Consider the following 17,533-nt stretch of genomic DNA (forward strand, 5'->3'; position numbering starts at 1 on the left):
TTATTTGAATTTATTATGTTTTTGGAACACAATAATTTCCTACCTTCTCAGTGAAGAAGAGCCAAAAGCACGTCTTCATCCTTGTGTTCCTTTTCTTCTTTCTTCCAGAGACATTGGCCTATGTTCCAGAAACCTTACGTGCCAAGTCACACTTTATCTTTCTTCTTTCCCACTCTCAGATAATAATAATAATAATAATAATAATAATAATAATAATAATAATAATAAATCTTGGGGCGTAACATTCTCGATGCCCACGTGACTCGAGCCCCCAATAACCCATGTCACGTGATGGCAAGCTCCACTTGGACCCCATGCGGCTTCCCGCCATTGCGCGTTGAAACGTGGCACCAGGCTATCCTACTTTCGATGCCATGTGCCGTTTTGACCGGCTCGTTAACGGTCCTCGGGCACATCGAAGCGTTAGGAGAGCCAAGAAAAAGCGATTTGCCATCACCAATAGTACCGGTTCGCCACGATGTGGGACCGAGACTGCTCCCAATCCATGTCGCTGGGTATTTGGGCGGGTGGAATGGTTGCTCGTCGTATATTTCCATCACCCACCTTGGCTTCCCCTATATAAGGACAAACCCCTGGCCTGTTTCTCGAACTCGAATTCTCTTCTCGCCGTTCTCCTCGATAGCATTTCGACTTCGCTCTAGTTTCTGATCGTGATGGGTAAAGCAGTCTTTCTCCCCTTCACATCGTTCATCTTGTTAGTCTTCTATTTGTCTTGTGATCTTATTTGTTGGTTCGGATTTGTAGGCAAGATCAAGATCGGGATCAATGGTGCGCTTCTCTTGCCCTCTGTCTTCCTTGTATCTCCTTAGAGGGATGTTTCTTTGAAGTATCGGTGATGATTTTTAGGGTTTTTTTGGTTTGTAAATGGAGCGATGCTTTATCGATATACGTTGATTTGTAATATCGTAGGGTTCGGAAGGATCGGGCGATTGGTGGCGAGAGTGGCTCTCCAGAGCAGCGACGTGGAGCTCGTCGCTGTTAACGATCCTTTCATCACCACCGATTACATGGTAAGACGCTCCTCGCCTCTCTATTCCGTTCTTACTTGAAGCCTTAAGGATCCATACAAAACAAGCTATCTGCTAATGGATTGACTATATGTCCAAGAGTAAGCCTGACTTGTTTGCTCAGATTCAGAAGAGACATGTTTCGTGAACACTCGGAACCCTTGTGGTCACTTATGGAGAAGATGGAACTTCCTTGCTCATCTAAGTGGCAAGAAGAATCGACGACCATGCCATTAGGAGTTAAAATTATACAACTTCTCTAGTCAGATCGAGTCACTTATTTGGTGGCCCATCTCTACAAGAACATGGCCTCCGGTGTTGAGATTGCCTATTTGTTATTCCTGACTTCACCGATGCAGTTTATGATCTTTGTGCGCACATAAATTCACACGTTCAGAAAAGAAAATCCTATCAAATGTTCCCTCATATTGTTCCTCCGGTTGCAATTTGCTGAGTACTTGGTTTGCTCAAACTTATCGCTAGATCTTGTGTTTTATAGCATCTTCCGGTTGGATTGAGTTGCTCACTGTTTATGGCTTCGCAGACGTACATGTTTAAGTATGACACCGTGCATGGTCAATGGAAACACCACGATGTGAAGGTTAAGGATTCCAAGACACTTCTCTTTGGTGAAAAGGAAGTCACTGTTTTTGGACTTCGGTAGGTTGGATTTCAGTCTTCTTTTTCCTGATAGTGATCAAACTCTATACTTCATATCTTTTGGAGGGTACTTGAACTTACTATAATTGGTTCCTCAAGGAACCCTGAGGAGATCCCATGGGGTGAGACTGGTGCTGAGTATGTTGTTGAGTCAACTGGAGTTTTCACTGACAAGGACAAGGCTGCTGCACATTTGAAGGTCATCTCTATTAGAATGTTTTTTCTGATGATATTCTCTCATTTGGTTTTGCTATCATACTGATGGAAGTTTACACTGATGTTTTACTTGCTTTTGTGCATTCTTTAATTCCAGTTCCAATAGTGAACGTTTATTCGACTTAAATGTCCAAAGAAAAGAAATTTAATGCAATTAATTATCAGTACATATTTTTCATGCTAGCGTTGGATTATCAACCTGAAAAGTAATTTGCATCTATCGGATAAGGAAGGTGGATCAAACTTATTTTAACTTTGCCTTGATGTCAGAGTTGGTGTCATGATGGCACTTGATGACCAATCTAAAATGAACAGGAAACTCGATTCAATTTTGCTATTAGGTGATGAATCTTAGTTCATTTAGCTATCGCCCACAAATTGCAGCCTTAATCTCTGTCATGCGAAATATTCATTAACTTGTGATGGATATTTTACAAGCTTCAACTTACTATTTTGAGATTGAGAAAATATCTTCTCTTTACCCTTCCGTTTCTTATCCTTATCTGATTGCTTTTCATAATCATAGGGTGGTGCAAAGAAGGTGATCATCAGTGCTCCTAGCAAAGATGCTCCCATGTTTGTGGTGGGCGTGAACGAGCATGAGTACAAGCCGGATATTGACATAGTCTCCAATGCCAGCTGCACCACTAACTGCCTGGCTCCCCTAGCTAAGGTCTCATTTGCCTTCATATATAGTATACCTTAAAGAACGTGAAGCCTTTTAGAAATAGAGCTCATCTTATGTATGTCTTGATCATCGCAGGTTGTCCATGATAGATTTGGTATCATTGAGGGGTTGATGACCACAGTACACGCAATTACTGGTAATTTTTTTGTGAAACATAGTATCACTTTTGTTCTTTTTTTATAACTCAATTTTTATGCTCAATGGTTTTTTTTTGTTCTATTTTCTTTTCCTTTGTTTTTAGCTACCCAAAAGACTGTTGATGGACCCTCTAGCAAGGACTGGAGGGGTGGAAGGGCAGCTAGTTTTAACATCATACCGAGTAGCACTGGAGCTGCCAAGGTATGCTCATATGTTACTCTGTCAATGTTAATCCCCTCTCAAAACAGAGTTTAGTTGTCAGTCACCCCCCCATTAGCTGGGGTCATCTTTGTTTGATTCTTCAAATATGTATGTCTCCTATCCTTCTGTCTTGTTTGAATAATGCTTAAAAAATGTTTGAACTTCTTCTAGTTTGATCATGACTTCATACATGACATTCCATATTTCCATATCTGTAGTGTTTGAGCAAGTTTTGGAAACATTAAATGCCATTTAAAGGCCTCATTTCTCATCATATATATTACGATTTTTGAGTTGGCCTTGTTGTGTGGAGATGAATCATCTGAATAATGTGTTGAATGATTATAAATTATATAAGTTTTATAGATGTAAATAATAATTTAATTTTTTATTATCCTCGAATATTATAGCTTGCATCCTGGGTTTGAATCGGATCGTGGATGAATCATTTTATTTTTTATTTGATTAAAGCTTAATGTCTCATTTTTTGGTTCATCAGTGGCTTCACTTGCAGTTCTGTGTTTTCGTGATTGTCTAGGCTGTTGGGAAAGTTCTCCCTGCTTTGAATGGGAAACTGACGGGGATGGCTTTCCGTGTTCCTACTGTGAATGTCTCTGTGGTGGATCTCACTGTTAGGATTGAGAAGGCTGCAACATACGATCAGATAAAAGCAGCGATCAAGTATGTATTCTGAATATTGTTCTGTAGATACCAATTCTAGAACATTAAATAGTTCAAGCATATTGTTATCATATGCATGATATCAGAGTTTAGATATATTCTCTCATTAATAGGAATACTTGCTATGCTCGATCTCTTATTCTAGTCCGTGTGGCTTATGTACGGTGTCAGAGACCTCAGGTATAGTGTTTTGATGCCAGAAGACTTGGGCGGTGGTGTAATTTGTTCTGATGGTGGGAGTTCCTTATATGTATATCTTGCATTATTCTAGTCTCACTTAATCATTAATGATAGGGAAGAATCCGAGGGCAAGCTGAAAGGAATCTTGGGTTATGTTGATGAGGACTTGGTTTCGATGGACTTTGTTGGCGATAACAGGTGCTGTCTTATGTGTATATATCACAAAGAATTTAGTATATGAACACTCATGGTTGCTGAGAGTACTCCCTGTTGCAGCTGCTTTTTATTCTGTTTAATTTGAATCGTTCAAACAGGTCGAGCATTTTTGACGCCAAAGCTGGGATTTCTTTGAATGAACATTTTGTTAAGCTCGTGGCTTGGTACGATAATGAATGGGGTTACAGGTAATTTAAAAACTTGTGTATCTTAGTTATTTTTGGTGGACTTCTCCTCTTACTGTCTTTTAAATTATTGTTATTTCTTTTTTAATTTTACAGCTCGCGTGTGGTTGATCTGATCCGTCACATGGCTACCACCAAGTGAAATTTACTTGCTTAACCGACTATCTGCTGGTGTCGACTTGTTTGTGGTTTATGTTTTCTTTCAAAATAATTACCGTGTGATTGGACTCGGGATGGTTGTGTGACGCGATTGATCTTTGTCTTAGTGGAGACTCGCGTGGATCGAATCTGGAGGATCGTTTTTTCTACTGGTTGTGATTGGTATAGCCGGAATCACCAGGCTTCTTGCACCATGTTTTAGCTTCTGGTAATTAGCTGCTACTGTTTCTTTAGACTGAGGTGAGGGTGATTAGCCTTGCGGTCGAGAACTTGTGCTCGGTCCGTGGGCTAGTTGTGTTTTACATGTTTCCAAGTTGTGTTTTCAGTCCACTCATGGTCTCTATTTTCTACAGTTTATATGAAGTTTTTTTATTAAGCCTTTGAACCGATTAGAGTCTTTTTTATCTTTTTGACAAATGTTTGCCAAGCCAAAGTGCAGTGAAGAAGAATAACACAATGCAGAAAGAAGAACAGAGTAGTTAAATCTCTGTTAACAATGTCTGTAGTAAAGATCCTCAGAGTACATGACATTTCTCTGCCATCACCGCAACTTCACGAAAGCAGCATACATAAATCATAACAGCATACATAAATCATGGTTTCAGAGAACAAAACCATTTCTTCCCAAAGACGATCAGCTGCATCTTGTCGTAGTCAGCGAGCACACCGGCACCCTGGAACGGGGACTTGCCCCCTCGTTCTTGACAATTTGGGTGAGAGCGTCGAGAGAGATCTTGTACTAGACAGCTTCTTCCGAGGCCATCATCATTCTTCTCCTTCCCGTGTCAACAGGATAATCATTCTTCTCCTTCCCGTGTCAACAGGATAATCATTCTTCTCCATCCCGTGTCAATAGGATAAAGATACAAGGCTAGCTCCGTTGGTGATCAACCACAACAATATCCTGCAATCAGGGCTGATGGTGACAGAGATTAACGTATCATAACATGCAATATGTCTATTGCAAGTCATCCATATTTCTTCCAATCTGTAGATACAAAGCCTACAAGTCCAGTTGAAGTACTTGTAAAAAGTTTAGTGCCTATCCAATAAGAACTATCAAACAATATTGGAACCAAAGACTTCCGTTAGTTAAGCCAGTATTACCTCTATTAAGATTATCTTATAAAATTCAGAAACCAAGATCCAGGAAAGTACATCAAATCTTTCACCAAATAATGTAGTAGAATATGAAGCAAGTATAATTTGCACGGTAAGCCAAAATTTACCTGTTGATTTCCAGTGAGGACTACTGGCTTCGAAGAGTCAACTGCATCCCAAAGTAAAGACCACGATAGACCATAATCCCAACGCATGAAATATTAAATCCTTTCTAAAGTCCAGCAATGCCAAATCCAACTGCTGGGTCTTCCGGTAAACATCACCAAGACCGTTGAATTGCCTTTCCCCGCCCTTCTTCGCTGCCTTTGCATCATTTGCCAAATGCGTCCGAGCATAGTCCAGAGAGTACTAAAACCAGTGAACGAGCACCAGCAGAGCACCACCTGAAGCAAGATTGCCAGCAAACCATTTCCAGTGTCCATCTTTGTCTTTCTTAAAATTAAACATCCTTTTGAAGGAATCCTTGAAGGTAAAGTTCAGAGCCTGGAAGCGATAAACTCATTTTATCAGTAAGTGGAGCTAAAGGGGGGAAAAAGCACAATAAGCAAAACGGTAAGAAGGGCAATTGGTATTCCGGAAAGTGAAACTATAAATCAAACTATAAATAATGCCATTTGTTTAATATATATAATGTGACTGCAAAAATTGTACATTCTTTTTTGTACAAATTATCATAAAACATGATAACTATGGGTAAATTGAACCAACTGGTGACTGGTTAATTTAACCAACTGATGCTCCATTTCCACATTGTAACAACTGCTTGTAGACAACAGAAATCATTCCAATAAGTAGGTCATGCATAAGAAGCCAAGACCAAGCAGCATGAAGTTTGATGGTCACACGGATTCAGCAATTTTAGTTACCACCACTATGCTGACAAACTAGATTACAGATCAATATCTGAGACTAACACTGAAATCACTGTTTGATGATGGCTTATCTATGTTCGCAACATAAGTTTTGATATTTAGACAAAACATGATCTATAGTACAAGAAGAGTTTCTGAGCAAAAGAACAATATCAAAGTAGTTAAAAGGCCATGAAAACAAAGCCAAATCCAGCCTGTTAGCAACCAGACATTTAAAGAAGCAGGTGCAAACTGAAACTTGACAATCCAACATGCCTTCATGGTGATTTTTGTATGAAGAAATTCTGGGATTAAATTGAATAAATGTGTAACACAAACACCTATAAGTTTACCTGAGTGGGAAAATAACGAATGACATTAGCTGCGTTCCCTCTCCATAGAGACAAAGCACCTTCATCCTTAATCGTTAAGGCAAAGCAGTCTGTTATTTCTTTGATCATCTCATCCTAATTTTCGATCAGCAGTTACCGTTTTGGAGACTGCAGCAGAAACACCCCCTATGAGGAAATCAATAGCAAAGCTTGAAAAGCCTTTTCCGCAGCCACATGGGCAAACACAGGTGAGGTAGAGTGACAATGGGTAGCTAATAGTTACCACTGTACACTGCCATAGATGGTTTCTGAACTCCCTCATCTGTGTAATTTACTGTTGTGAAACATCTCTCATACAAAGAGTGGCTACACAGGCTGCAGTTCAAAGCTTGTGGACCTCGAGAAAATCTGGACCTGAGGGGGAATGGGCTGGCAACTTTCTGCATTACGGTTGGGTGATTAACTTGATCAGCCATGGCATGCCGATAAAATGACCTACAAAACAACCACTATGAAGTTCTGCAGAAGATATTTTGAGATTCAAGCAACATTACTAAGATAAATATAACATATGGTCACTGCCATATTACCTCAAAGCATGTGCAATTACCAAGTCGTAGTATTCCTTCAAAGAATTAACATGTCTACGGAAGCGGTGAGGTAGGAAAAAGTAATATGAACAAACAATGTGCATTACAGGACATACAAAATGTAATAGCATGAACAAAATAGAAGGAATAAATCATCATAAAAGCAAACTCTATTGTTAGTTCCAACTGAAATGTTATGATCACGGAACACAAAGTCTAATTACTAGTTGATCATTAAACAACAAAACTTTGCTCCAACTACTGCTACAGCTCTGTTATCTTTGTATTCTGAAAAAATCAATGGGTCAATGAAGATGCAGCTGGCAGATTTTGCGTTGGCTTCATGCATCTCTATTAATTTATAACTCATAGATGAAAAGGTGGATATTCTTTAGAGATCTGAGCAAATGAAGCCAAAACTGCAATCACGAATACCCAACAGGCACCCTTGACAAGGTAATATGGGTAATAATATCATCCCCAACAATCTCAACTATGTATTATAAATTTAGCCACATAAAAACCGCAAGTTATAAATCAAAATAGGTATCGTGATGAGATGAGAAGCTACAAGCTGCAAGATCTAAAACCTCCAAGTCACCCTGAGAGGTCAACCACCTCGAAAGCTATCGAGGACGGAATTTGCCAACAAGGATTACAGCAAAAGAGAGCAGATGGGATTCGTACACGAAATCAAGTATATAGAACGAAATCACCCTTAAAACCATTGCAGATCTACCTGATCTAACAGTTTGCAGGACAACCAAATCAACAGTCATACCCACCATATCCATGTCTTAAAACAAGATTCCCAACCCTAAATCGATCGAAGTATGAACGAGGAAATGGAAAGCGCGATAACGATATGGAGAAAGAAATAGATATCCACCAAACGGATCGCTTAATCAAAGAAACTTAGTAGAGAGCACACTTCTAAATATCTTCAAAAAGACTCGAAAATAGAAAGATGGAAGACAAGAATCGATCGATCCACTCAGATACATGATCAGCAATCACATAAACGACAAGGCTTTTAAAATAGATTCATATTCTTAGAAATCAAGAAAGAGTTCATATGGAAGTAGGGTTTTACCCTTCCGAAGCGTCTCCCTCTTTTCTCGGAGACAAGGCGAGATGCGTTGGAAACGCAACGACGAGAGAGAGAGAGAGAGTGGAGCGGTGAAGCGACTCCTGTGCTGTATCGAAGGGCTTTCTGTTAACGTGCAAACCATCGTCAGCGGGACTTGATATATTGACCGTTGGATCTCATCAAAGTACCGACGAGCAATATGATGAGCGGCGGAGCTTGATTCTTTGTAATTTGGACCATATATTTCGAAGGTGCACGTGGCGGAGTAAAAAAAAAATTACAACCAAGTCGTGCTTGTTGACCCGTTCGTATACCGACTACTGTGTACCTCCTATACGCAAATGGGACCCGATCAGTGAAGGAAGGCGGCAGTGACGACATTCAAAAAGGTCGTCGGAGGCATACTTCCACCGGCGTGCCGGCCACGTGACCGAACGCCGCTACCTACTGAAGCGTGGCGAATCTCTATCGCAATTCAGGCGAACCGGCCGAAACGGCTTTACTGGAGAGGAGAGAGAGAGAGAGAGAGAGAGAGATCAGAAATGAGAATAATAATAATAAATATTTCGAATATCAATTTTCTTTTACTCAAAAGATTATTTAAGTCAAGAAAAGCTTTAAAAAGTGCCTCTCAAGACCAAAATAGGGCAGAATACAAAACTCAAGATACTTTTTTTTCCAAAAAAATAGCACGGTAAAAATAGTATTGAGTAATAGATTTGAGATTTAAATCTAACCTCATGTACGTTATTTAATATAATAAAAATAAAAATAAATGTACATGCACAAAATATGAATATTTATAATATTAACCACACATCACCAAAAACCTCATGCCACAACTGGAACAGGTCAACAACGTTGGCCAAACGACCGATTCCCACGCACGTAAAACGCTCCTCGCAACCACCAAGCTTTGAGGTAGCATCTCCGACTATCCATCCCGGCAACTGAAACACGCTATAAAACCCTCCTTCCCATCCCACATTCCTCCTCAGGCCTGCACAGGAGGAGAAACAAGCCACCCCAAATAAGTTTCTCTTTCTCTCTCGCTACCATCTCTGCCGTAGCTCCAAGGCCACCGTCGTCAGCAATGGAGATGGGAAAGATCGCCTGTGCCGTCCTCGTTGCCGCCGCGTCGGCCACCACCGCCCTTGCAGCCGAGGCCCCGGCTCCCGGCCCCGCCAGCGCCTCCTTCGCGGTCACCCCCGCTGTTGGAGCCGCCGTCGGGGCCGCCGTCCTCTCCTTCTTCGCCTTCTACTTGCAGTAGCCTCAATGAGCGAGAGAGAGAGAGAGAGAGAGGGAAAGAAAGAAGGCAGCCCTATATGGGGAACGAATGACAGGACTGTTCTCTTTGTTTGTGATCTATTTCAACGTTGCATCGTCCTTTGACTACCATCGTTGTTGCCATCTTTCTATTATGGAATTAATTTCCGATTGAAATGCACCATAACATTTGCAATCACTTCGTTACCAAAGCTATTGTTAATTCGAATTAGGGAGCTAATCCGACCTGAATCTTCCATTGTTATCATAGCCATCATAGTCAAAGCAAGTTGCATCACCAAACTCCTAAACGGACGACACCATCACATGATGCATAAGCTTGGTTGGCAGTGCAACAATCAAAAGAAAACTAATCACGTCGCCATCGTAATATACACCCAACGTGATGCAAAAGACTCTTCGAGGAGTAATTATTGAGTTTAAATTTCCCAACCGCTTAGAAATTATTATTTCCACCAGAAAACAATAGAAGGTGTCTGATGCACTTGTTGGAGGTATGAAAGTGGATCCATCCCAAATCGAATTCCCATCCGTTGGTTGGGTGCTCAATGAATTGTAATTATGAACTTGATTAATTGGCCGTGCATTCAATTTCCGAATCAAAACCTAAATTCAATTAACAAACCTATATTTCTATCTAAATTCATCGAAAATAATAAAGTTGAGGCTTTGATAAGGAATTTACCGATGTAGCCTTGAAGGCTTTAAAACTCCCTCTCGATGCCACTTCCTCTCTCCCACGTATCTTCTTCTGCTCGTTGTTGACTCTTCGAAGTCTTGTTTGAATGCCGAAAATGAAAGACTTCGAAACCCTCGTTTGCGGTGGCGGCGCCGACACCAAGGTGGCCTGCGAAACCCAGATCGAAGCACCGCAGCTGCCCCCGCCGGAGTCGATGGTGGTGCGGGTCGGCAGCGGCCGCGACCTGTTCTGGGGCGAGGTGGGCGGCGGCGCCGTTTACGAGCGCGACGACTCAACCAAAGGGAACACAAACCCCAAGGCGCAGGCGCAGCAGCAGCAGCAGCACGCCAAACCTAACTACAAGCCCCGATCCAGCTCGCAGCGCTTATCCGGTGGCCTCCAGTCCAAGCCCCCCATCATCGGCATCCCCGGCAAGATCCAACACCACTCCGGCTACCTCGGCCGTAGCGTCCGTCGCCCCGCCAACGGCCGCATCTTCCCCAAGAAGCTCCCTCGCCCCGGAGGCGACGGTGGCGGACGGCGCAAGTCCGCTGTTCCCGACGAAGACCCGGGGTCGCCCAAGGTGTCTTGCATCGGGAAGGTCCTGTCCGAAAGGGAGCGGGACCGGTGCCGGAGGCAGCGCCGTCTATCGCCGAGTGAGGAGGAGGAGAAGGTTGGGAGGGTGGAGTCCTCTGGGTGCTGGGCGAGTCTATCGGCGGTGATCTGCTGCGGCGACGGGGAGCGGCAGGCCGGAAGCGTTACGAGGCAGACCACGAAGGGGGATTCACCAGCGAAGACAGCGGCGGAGAGGAGGACCACAGGGGAGCCGGCGATGGAGCCGCCGGGGCTTGCGGCGATGAAGCGGTTCGCGTCAGTGCGGCGGCCGGAGTCATGGGGGGTGGATCTGAGGCCGTTGGATCGGGAGGCGGCTGAGTGCGGGAGGCGACGGTCTGTTGGATCGCTGGAGGACGCGCAGCTGGAGTAGCTGGCCGACGGGTCCGCCTCCGTGTGACTTTAGAATTGTTAGTGCAGAAAATATTCTGCTTTTGTTTCCTCCACACGCACGTAATGCTGTTTTTGTTTCTGTTTTCCGGAGTATTTTTTGTTTGCTTTTTCTAGTCCCCTATTATTGGCGGAATTAGTGAGAGATTGTAAACTAGTATAATAGTAATATAACTGTGTGTGAGATTGTAAATGAGCATAATAATAATATAATTGTGTGTGTCTTCTTGTGCGTCTCCCCCGCCTCTATCTCTTTTACAATCCTGTGTTGTTACTTGTTTTTGTCTTTGTTATTGAAATCTAATTTTATTATCGAGAAGGATGTTGTGGAAGCCCCTTAGTGTGCTAACCAGCACAAGATGCCAAACAATAAAATTTGTCCTTGCTGCCAGTGACTTTGTGGAGACTTCCTAGGCCATGAACCACAGTCTAGTCCCTACCACCTGACATGTATATTTCTAAAATCAAATATTACTTTTTTTCTGTATGGCCTACAAGTTTTGTTATATGAAAGAAAATAAGAGCAAGGATGTCACATCAGATAAGTAAAAAAATCAAATGACGTCCTCTATTTTTGACAGCATATTTTAGGTAGGTAATCGGACAACATAGAGTTTACGATGCGTAAGAGTTGTTCTAGAAAAGACTTGCTATGTAAGCTACGACTTGCCGAATAAATAAGAAGAAAAATATGGAAAACAAGGACAGCTAGATAGAAGACGTGATGATGGCACGGTAGCTAAGTTATTGTAAATTTTTATTTATTATAATGATATCCCGCTTGTTGACGTCTCTTCTTACCACTTTATTTACAACCACAAATGAGCTTATGCTATAAAAATAAACAAGTATAGATAATTTATATAACCCCATCCCGTCTCATCTCCATCTTCACTTCATCCGCAAAAATTCACAAAACTTTCATATTCTCATAATTGATCCATTTTATTTTTTAAAAAAATTATTAAAATTAATTAATAATATCAATTTTTATGAATAACAATATTATTTGTAAAATTTATATATCATAATAATATTTAAATATAAATATATCAAAATATTAATCCAAACGATTCATATTTGATTTTTAATCGATTTTTCAAAAACTTAACCCAACCTCTACCCACATAACATAACCTAGTAAAATATAGGTCACATCCTTCGTCCCCTCCCCATCAGGAGTGGATCCCTATGGGTACTCATACCCTCGATATAATTGACACATTAACAGATTATTTACTGTATAAGATCATAGTCTTAATGGAAAAATCAAGCCTGTAATTGAAACTATAAGACAGTCCAAATTAGTAGCATAACATCCAATATGACATTGAATAATATTGAACGATAAGAGTATTAGTACAAATCATACTGTGACTATTACCCACTCATGTCAAAAGGAATCAAGTTCTGGAACTCACGAAGCATAATCCCGTAATCTCAATCACAGTAACAACATCAAGCTAACAAGGAATCTTCAACCAATATAAATTTAACATGCAAATCTCAAAAGTGGGAAAGCAGTACTGTGAGAAACATGCATTCAGAAATATCCTCAGCTAAATAAAGGCGAGATTAAACTATTTATCTTGAAGAAACTACCGAACTGTTTGTGACAACAAAAATGGGGATATGCTGATGTACTACAGTCTCCTTCCTCTTCTTCCACCCTTTCTGCGGGTGCTGTCTGTGGGGATCGGGGTTACATCCTCTGCAGTAGGAGACAACACATTAAAGAAACTCAGATTTAGATAGTAGTGTAATATATAATGTTTATACAGGACTTTCAAGTACTACCAATCTTAAATTAGAAAAAAAAAACACACACACCTCTAGACGGAGACCTCCTGACAAATAATATGCTGCCTTGGATATGTGTATATGACTATATGTACAGAGACATCAGATGCATTTCTTGATTGAAGAAATTAATCAAGGTCCTCTGCTGACTAAACATAATGAACCTTAGAGATTGACACATTTGACCATTTAAAATACAAATTGCATTTTCATGATCAAATAGTTAATCCAGATTTTTTGGCAGACCAATTGACAATCAAGTCTCATGGACCAACACTTTTGCCCATTAAACATGCAAAACACATTTTCTGACCAATAAATAATCTAACGTAATTCAGCCAGATAAATTTTAAACAGGCATTAATTAGCTCATTAGTAAAACATGTCTGAAACTATGAAGATTAGAACAATACTAACGCCATTTAATACACAAACTATACTGAAGCAACAAGCATGTCTAGGGAAAAAAAAACACAGTAGCAAAAAGCAGTGCCAAAATGAATGATATACCAACAGTATCACATAACAGAGAGAGAAGTGATGATAAATACCAAAACAATAGGAGCTTACCAATACGGCCAATTTTCATTCCAGAGCGAGCAAGTGCTCTGAGAGCAGATTGAGCACCAGGACCAGGAGTTTTCGTCTTATTCCCACCAGTAGCTCGCAGCTTAATATGCAAGGCAGTAATACCAAGTTCCTATTGGAAATAACAGAAAAAAAGTAAGCATATCAGTATGACCAGAAAATGAGCACAAATGACCAGAAAATGACCTTGCATCTCTGTGCAACATCTTGTGCTGCAAGCATGGCTGCATATGGAGATGATTCATCCCTGTCAGCTTTAACCTTCATACCACCTGTAAATAGCAAGATATCCATATTTTACAGAACATTATCCAAGATAAAAACAACAGTCAATGACAGACGAGGGGAGAAACTGGGAGGAGGGAGAGAAGCAAAAAGTATAGCAGACACCTATAATAGATGTGACCAGATACGCCCCATGCAAAAGAGAATGCTACACAAAAGGACATCCAAGATTGCCTATCATCGGAGACACTAATGTCTAAACCACAGACACCGTGCATATTTGTCATATCGTGGTCATGTTATATCCTACACATTGTTACAGATCCAGAAACTTTACCACACTAATGGTCCTCAATATTATCTTTCCAAGAACTCAAATTCATGCACTGTACCAGCCTCAAAGGAAAAAAAACAAAGGGAAAGACTTTTTCGTATGTAGCAATCCCTACAATGAAATCAGCAAGTCTTAATCACTGCCCACTTCAAACCATGGAAAGCAGTTCACCTATCAAATTACGATGAAAATGAACATTTCAGAAAGTAACATCGTAACTTAACTTTGATAAGATACACATGTTTTAGTTACACAACCTCAGAAATACTCAATTTCAAACTAAATGTAACCCCCTTAGATGAATTAAGCACTTCACAAGTGCACTAACAAGTGATATCCACTGAATCACAACAATCAAGCAAAAAAAAGAAATGTAGCCCAAATCCAGTGATCAATTTAAGGAAAATCGAATACCACTCCAAAAAGTGCCTAGAAATTAAATGATAAGGAAAGGTATCAAAGAACTCTTAGCCACCACACATTCATATTGTGTGGTTATGACTCAAAACACTTCCATAAAGTGATGGAGGATGATCTTAAGGGCCATGCATAGAAAACCAAGAAACAACATTAAATTACATCAAGTGATCAGAAAATTCAAACATAATCAACCAACTGAACTTTTGCATGACAGCCTTACTAGATCAATCCTTTCCTCCAACAGCCAGACATGCAATTGTATGGTCATGACTATTCAATTGTCACTTCTTTTGACTTTCAAGCAGAGCCAAGAAATCCATAACTATTATTCTACCATCTTGCATGCAACACAATTTATCCGAGAATGGTTTTTTTATGCAGCAAATACAACATACTAACATAATACAACAATTCAACAACATTACCGATCATGAAATAGCAATGTTACTCAAAATTCAAATCAGCTCATGTTACTCAAGAAGTACGTCAGCAAGCTAATCTAGGGAAACGGTTGAAAATCTCATCTGATCTCATCCCACAGAAATAAATGCAGGTAAGTTAAAGAAACCTGTAATACGAACAAGTGTTTCCCTCCCAGACAGATCCGTAACATGCTGCAAGCCAGATAAAACAGAACCCGTTAATGATACACTAGAAATCATGTGCCTTGTGCAAACCATCAGCTCGAAAATAAGGCATTGTATCTCACAATGAAAGTGTCATTGAATGATGCAAAGATGTGAGCGACACCGAACACTTGCTCCCCTTCTCGTACAGCCGGCCCAAGCGTCACATTTTCCTCTTTGGGCTCCCTAGTCTTCTTTCTGCCAGACTGCAGATCGCACACGATAGACAATAAACTCAATTAGATCCTACTCTTGTTAGACTAGAGAAGAACAGAGCAACACCACTAAACAATCAATCCATTAACTCACCCCAAACACTATGCTCGTAACAGATTAGGGATCTAAGGAAAACCATCAAAATCTGCTACAGAAACCAAAACTTCAAAAACAAAATCCAGAACCCCCCACTTCATCGAAAATAGAAGAGGGAAAAGAGATGTAGAGGACTCGGAAGACATACCATTATTGAAGCGGGAGAGGCGACGGCGACGGCAAGGTTCGTCGAGGGATGTAAGACTTTGAACCCTAATCGCCGTCCCACTTATATCGTGCTGCTTCCGATTGTGCTTGTCGTGTATGTCGTTACTTTCATCGGCTGATGGGCTCAATGTTGGTTGGGCTTTGATGGCTCAGCTCGGTTTGGGCTAATGTCCGGCTTGGAACTTAACCGCGCTCGAGTCGAGTCAGCCATATCGGGTGATCAAGTCAAGGCTAGATCAGGTTCGCCCATGGTGACGATTTAGTGAGGTTGGCTCGATGTGGCCTCAATACAACGATCCAAATCGGTCCGACACCTACGACTTGACACCCATGGCCTAATTCCCGTGGACTCATTCCCCTATGTTGAACCAAATTAAATTGGTTCGATTGATTTAAGGTGATTTCGGATCAATTTTATCTTGTTTAAGTCGATGATGCCATTATGGGGTTAGTTGTTTAAGTCAATTTTTGACATAATCAGTTTTAAACTTGATTAAATGTGATTTGGATTCAATGTGGCCTCAATACAATGATCCAAATTAGTCCGACACCAATGACTCGACACCCACGGTCTAGTTCTCGTGGACTCATTTCCCTATGCTTAGCTCTATGTAGTTGAACCAAATTAAACCGGTTCGATTGATTTAAGGTGACTTCGGATCGATTTTATCTTGTTTAAGTCGATGATGCTGTTCTGAGGATAGTTCATATTGTAAGTTTAAGTCAATTTTTGACATAATCGGCTTGATATAAACTTTGATTCAATGTGATTTGGACACCGATCAATAGTAATTCTTAGTTTAGAAAATAAATATTTGAGCAAGTTTTAACAATAACCAAAGGAAATGGAGATATCGATAGTGAAAATATCAATAAGTATCAAATCGATTTTTTTGTCGGGGCATTCAGGAGAACTTATCTTAAATCATAAAAATTATGATTTATTTAGAATCCAAACTCGAGATCTAAGATATAAAATTTGAGGATATTAAAAGTATTAAATTCTTATTCACGTCTATAAAATATGTAAAGTTTATAATTGTCATAAACCTATTGGGTTAATTGGATTGTCAATTTTATTTGACTCAAATCACTAGCCAAAATATCTAAATTAAAGTTAATAATAATATACTCATCATACTTTTATAAGTTGATTTTAATTTTGCTCGTAGGATTAATTGGGGTGTTTTAATTTTCATCACTCAAGGGCTTGATGTTCTCGTCAAGATATAGCATAACCTAGATCAAACCCTAACATAGTACTTATGAGGTATAGCCTAGTAGTAGCTCATGTCATGATGAGTCCTTCTGACTCCATTTAAGGATAGTTTTTTTTCACTTAAGTTCTCTCATCATGCCTAAATATCAGGTCAGTTTTGATATCAAATGTCATGACCCAGACTTTATAGGATAACTAACCAAGATTTCTATATCTTTTTAATATATTATAGAAGATCAATTTTATCTCTTAGCAATTATAGCCCTCCCCAACACTCTTAGGCATATGTAACAAATTTAATATCTTGATATTTTCAAAATATATTAGGGATCTATGTAATGTATACTCGTATCTCTTCTATGACTGAAAATGAAGGAGTACGTCATAGGAATTAAATTATACGAATATCCACTAGTAGCCATACATGTGGCCACTTGGGTATCGAGAAGAAGATGTCCAAGAATAGTATCCACATCTTATTCAAAAAGATAAATTAAATTTAGAAACAAAATTGTTTAAGACGAAAGAATGTAATC

General features: G+C 40.2%; 3 protein-coding genes and 1 pseudogene across 4 annotated transcripts; 2 read left to right on the forward strand and 2 right to left on the reverse strand.

The window, feature by feature from the left end:
* Positions 1–564: 564 nt before the first annotated feature.
* Positions 565–4,728, forward strand: LOC135622336 (glyceraldehyde-3-phosphate dehydrogenase 2, cytosolic-like). The gene is made up of 12 exons (XM_065124103.1): positions 565–678; positions 766–789; positions 931–1,031; positions 1,573–1,688; positions 1,788–1,887; positions 2,431–2,577; positions 2,668–2,728; positions 2,834–2,931; positions 3,470–3,612; positions 3,907–3,990; positions 4,107–4,196; positions 4,290–4,728. Exons 1-12 carry the CDS (start codon positions 675–677, stop codon positions 4,333–4,335), a joined length of 1,014 nt encoding a protein of 337 aa, XP_064980175.1. The 5' UTR covers positions 565–674; the 3' UTR covers positions 4,336–4,728.
* An 85-nt stretch (positions 4,729–4,813) lies between these two features.
* On the reverse strand, positions 4,814–8,834 carry LOC103997218 (ADP,ATP carrier protein 1, mitochondrial-like; annotated as a pseudogene). Its single transcript, XR_010491035.1, has 3 exons — positions 8,341–8,834; positions 6,679–7,152; positions 4,814–5,957 (listed from the first exon to the last, which is right to left on the reverse strand). The product of XR_010491035.1 is annotated as an ADP,ATP carrier protein 1, mitochondrial-like (transcript).
* Positions 8,835–10,374: 1,540 nt separating this feature from the next.
* Positions 10,375–11,541, forward strand: LOC135622337 (uncharacterized). The gene has a single exon (XM_065124105.1). It carries the CDS (start codon positions 10,410–10,412, stop codon positions 11,286–11,288), a length of 879 nt encoding a protein of 292 aa, XP_064980177.1. The 5' UTR covers positions 10,375–10,409; the 3' UTR covers positions 11,289–11,541.
* Positions 11,542–12,769: 1,228 nt separating this feature from the next.
* Positions 12,770–15,891, reverse strand: LOC135622338 (small ribosomal subunit protein uS11y). The gene is made up of 6 exons (XM_065124106.1): positions 15,759–15,891; positions 15,382–15,504; positions 15,241–15,286; positions 13,880–13,965; positions 13,676–13,805; positions 12,770–13,016 (listed from the first exon to the last, which is right to left on the reverse strand). Exons 1-6 carry the CDS (start codon positions 15,759–15,761, stop codon positions 12,949–12,951), a joined length of 456 nt encoding a protein of 151 aa, XP_064980178.1. The 5' UTR covers positions 15,762–15,891; the 3' UTR covers positions 12,770–12,948.
* Between the last annotated feature and the right edge of the window lie 1,642 nt (positions 15,892–17,533).

Source organism: Musa acuminata, chromosome BXJ2-9 (assembly GCF_036884655.1).
Source record: "Musa acuminata AAA Group cultivar baxijiao chromosome BXJ2-9, Cavendish_Baxijiao_AAA, whole genome shotgun sequence".
NCBI lineage: Eukaryota > Viridiplantae > Streptophyta > Magnoliopsida > Zingiberales > Musaceae > Musa > Musa acuminata.

Coding starts and splice junctions, on each gene's coding strand:
- LOC135622336 (XM_065124103.1), top strand. Junction 1,032..1,572: donor TCATCACCACCGATTACATG/GTAAGACGCTCC, acceptor ATGGCTTCGCAG/ACGTACATGTTTAAGTATGA. Junction 2,729..2,833: donor CACAGTACACGCAATTACTG/GTAATTTTTTTG, acceptor CTTTGTTTTTAG/CTACCCAAAAGACTGTTGAT.
- LOC135622337 (XM_065124105.1), top strand. CDS start 10,410: ATGCCGAAAATGAAAGACTTCGAAACCCTCGTTTGCGGTGGCGGCGCC.
- LOC135622338 (XM_065124106.1), bottom strand. Junction 15,287..15,381: donor CATTCAATGACACTTTCATT/GTGAGATACAAT, acceptor TCTGGCTTGCAG/CATGTTACGGATCTGTCTGG. Junction 13,017..13,675: donor AATGAAAATTGGCCGTATTG/GTAAGCTCCTAT, acceptor CTCCTACTGCAG/AGGATGTAACCCCGATCCCC.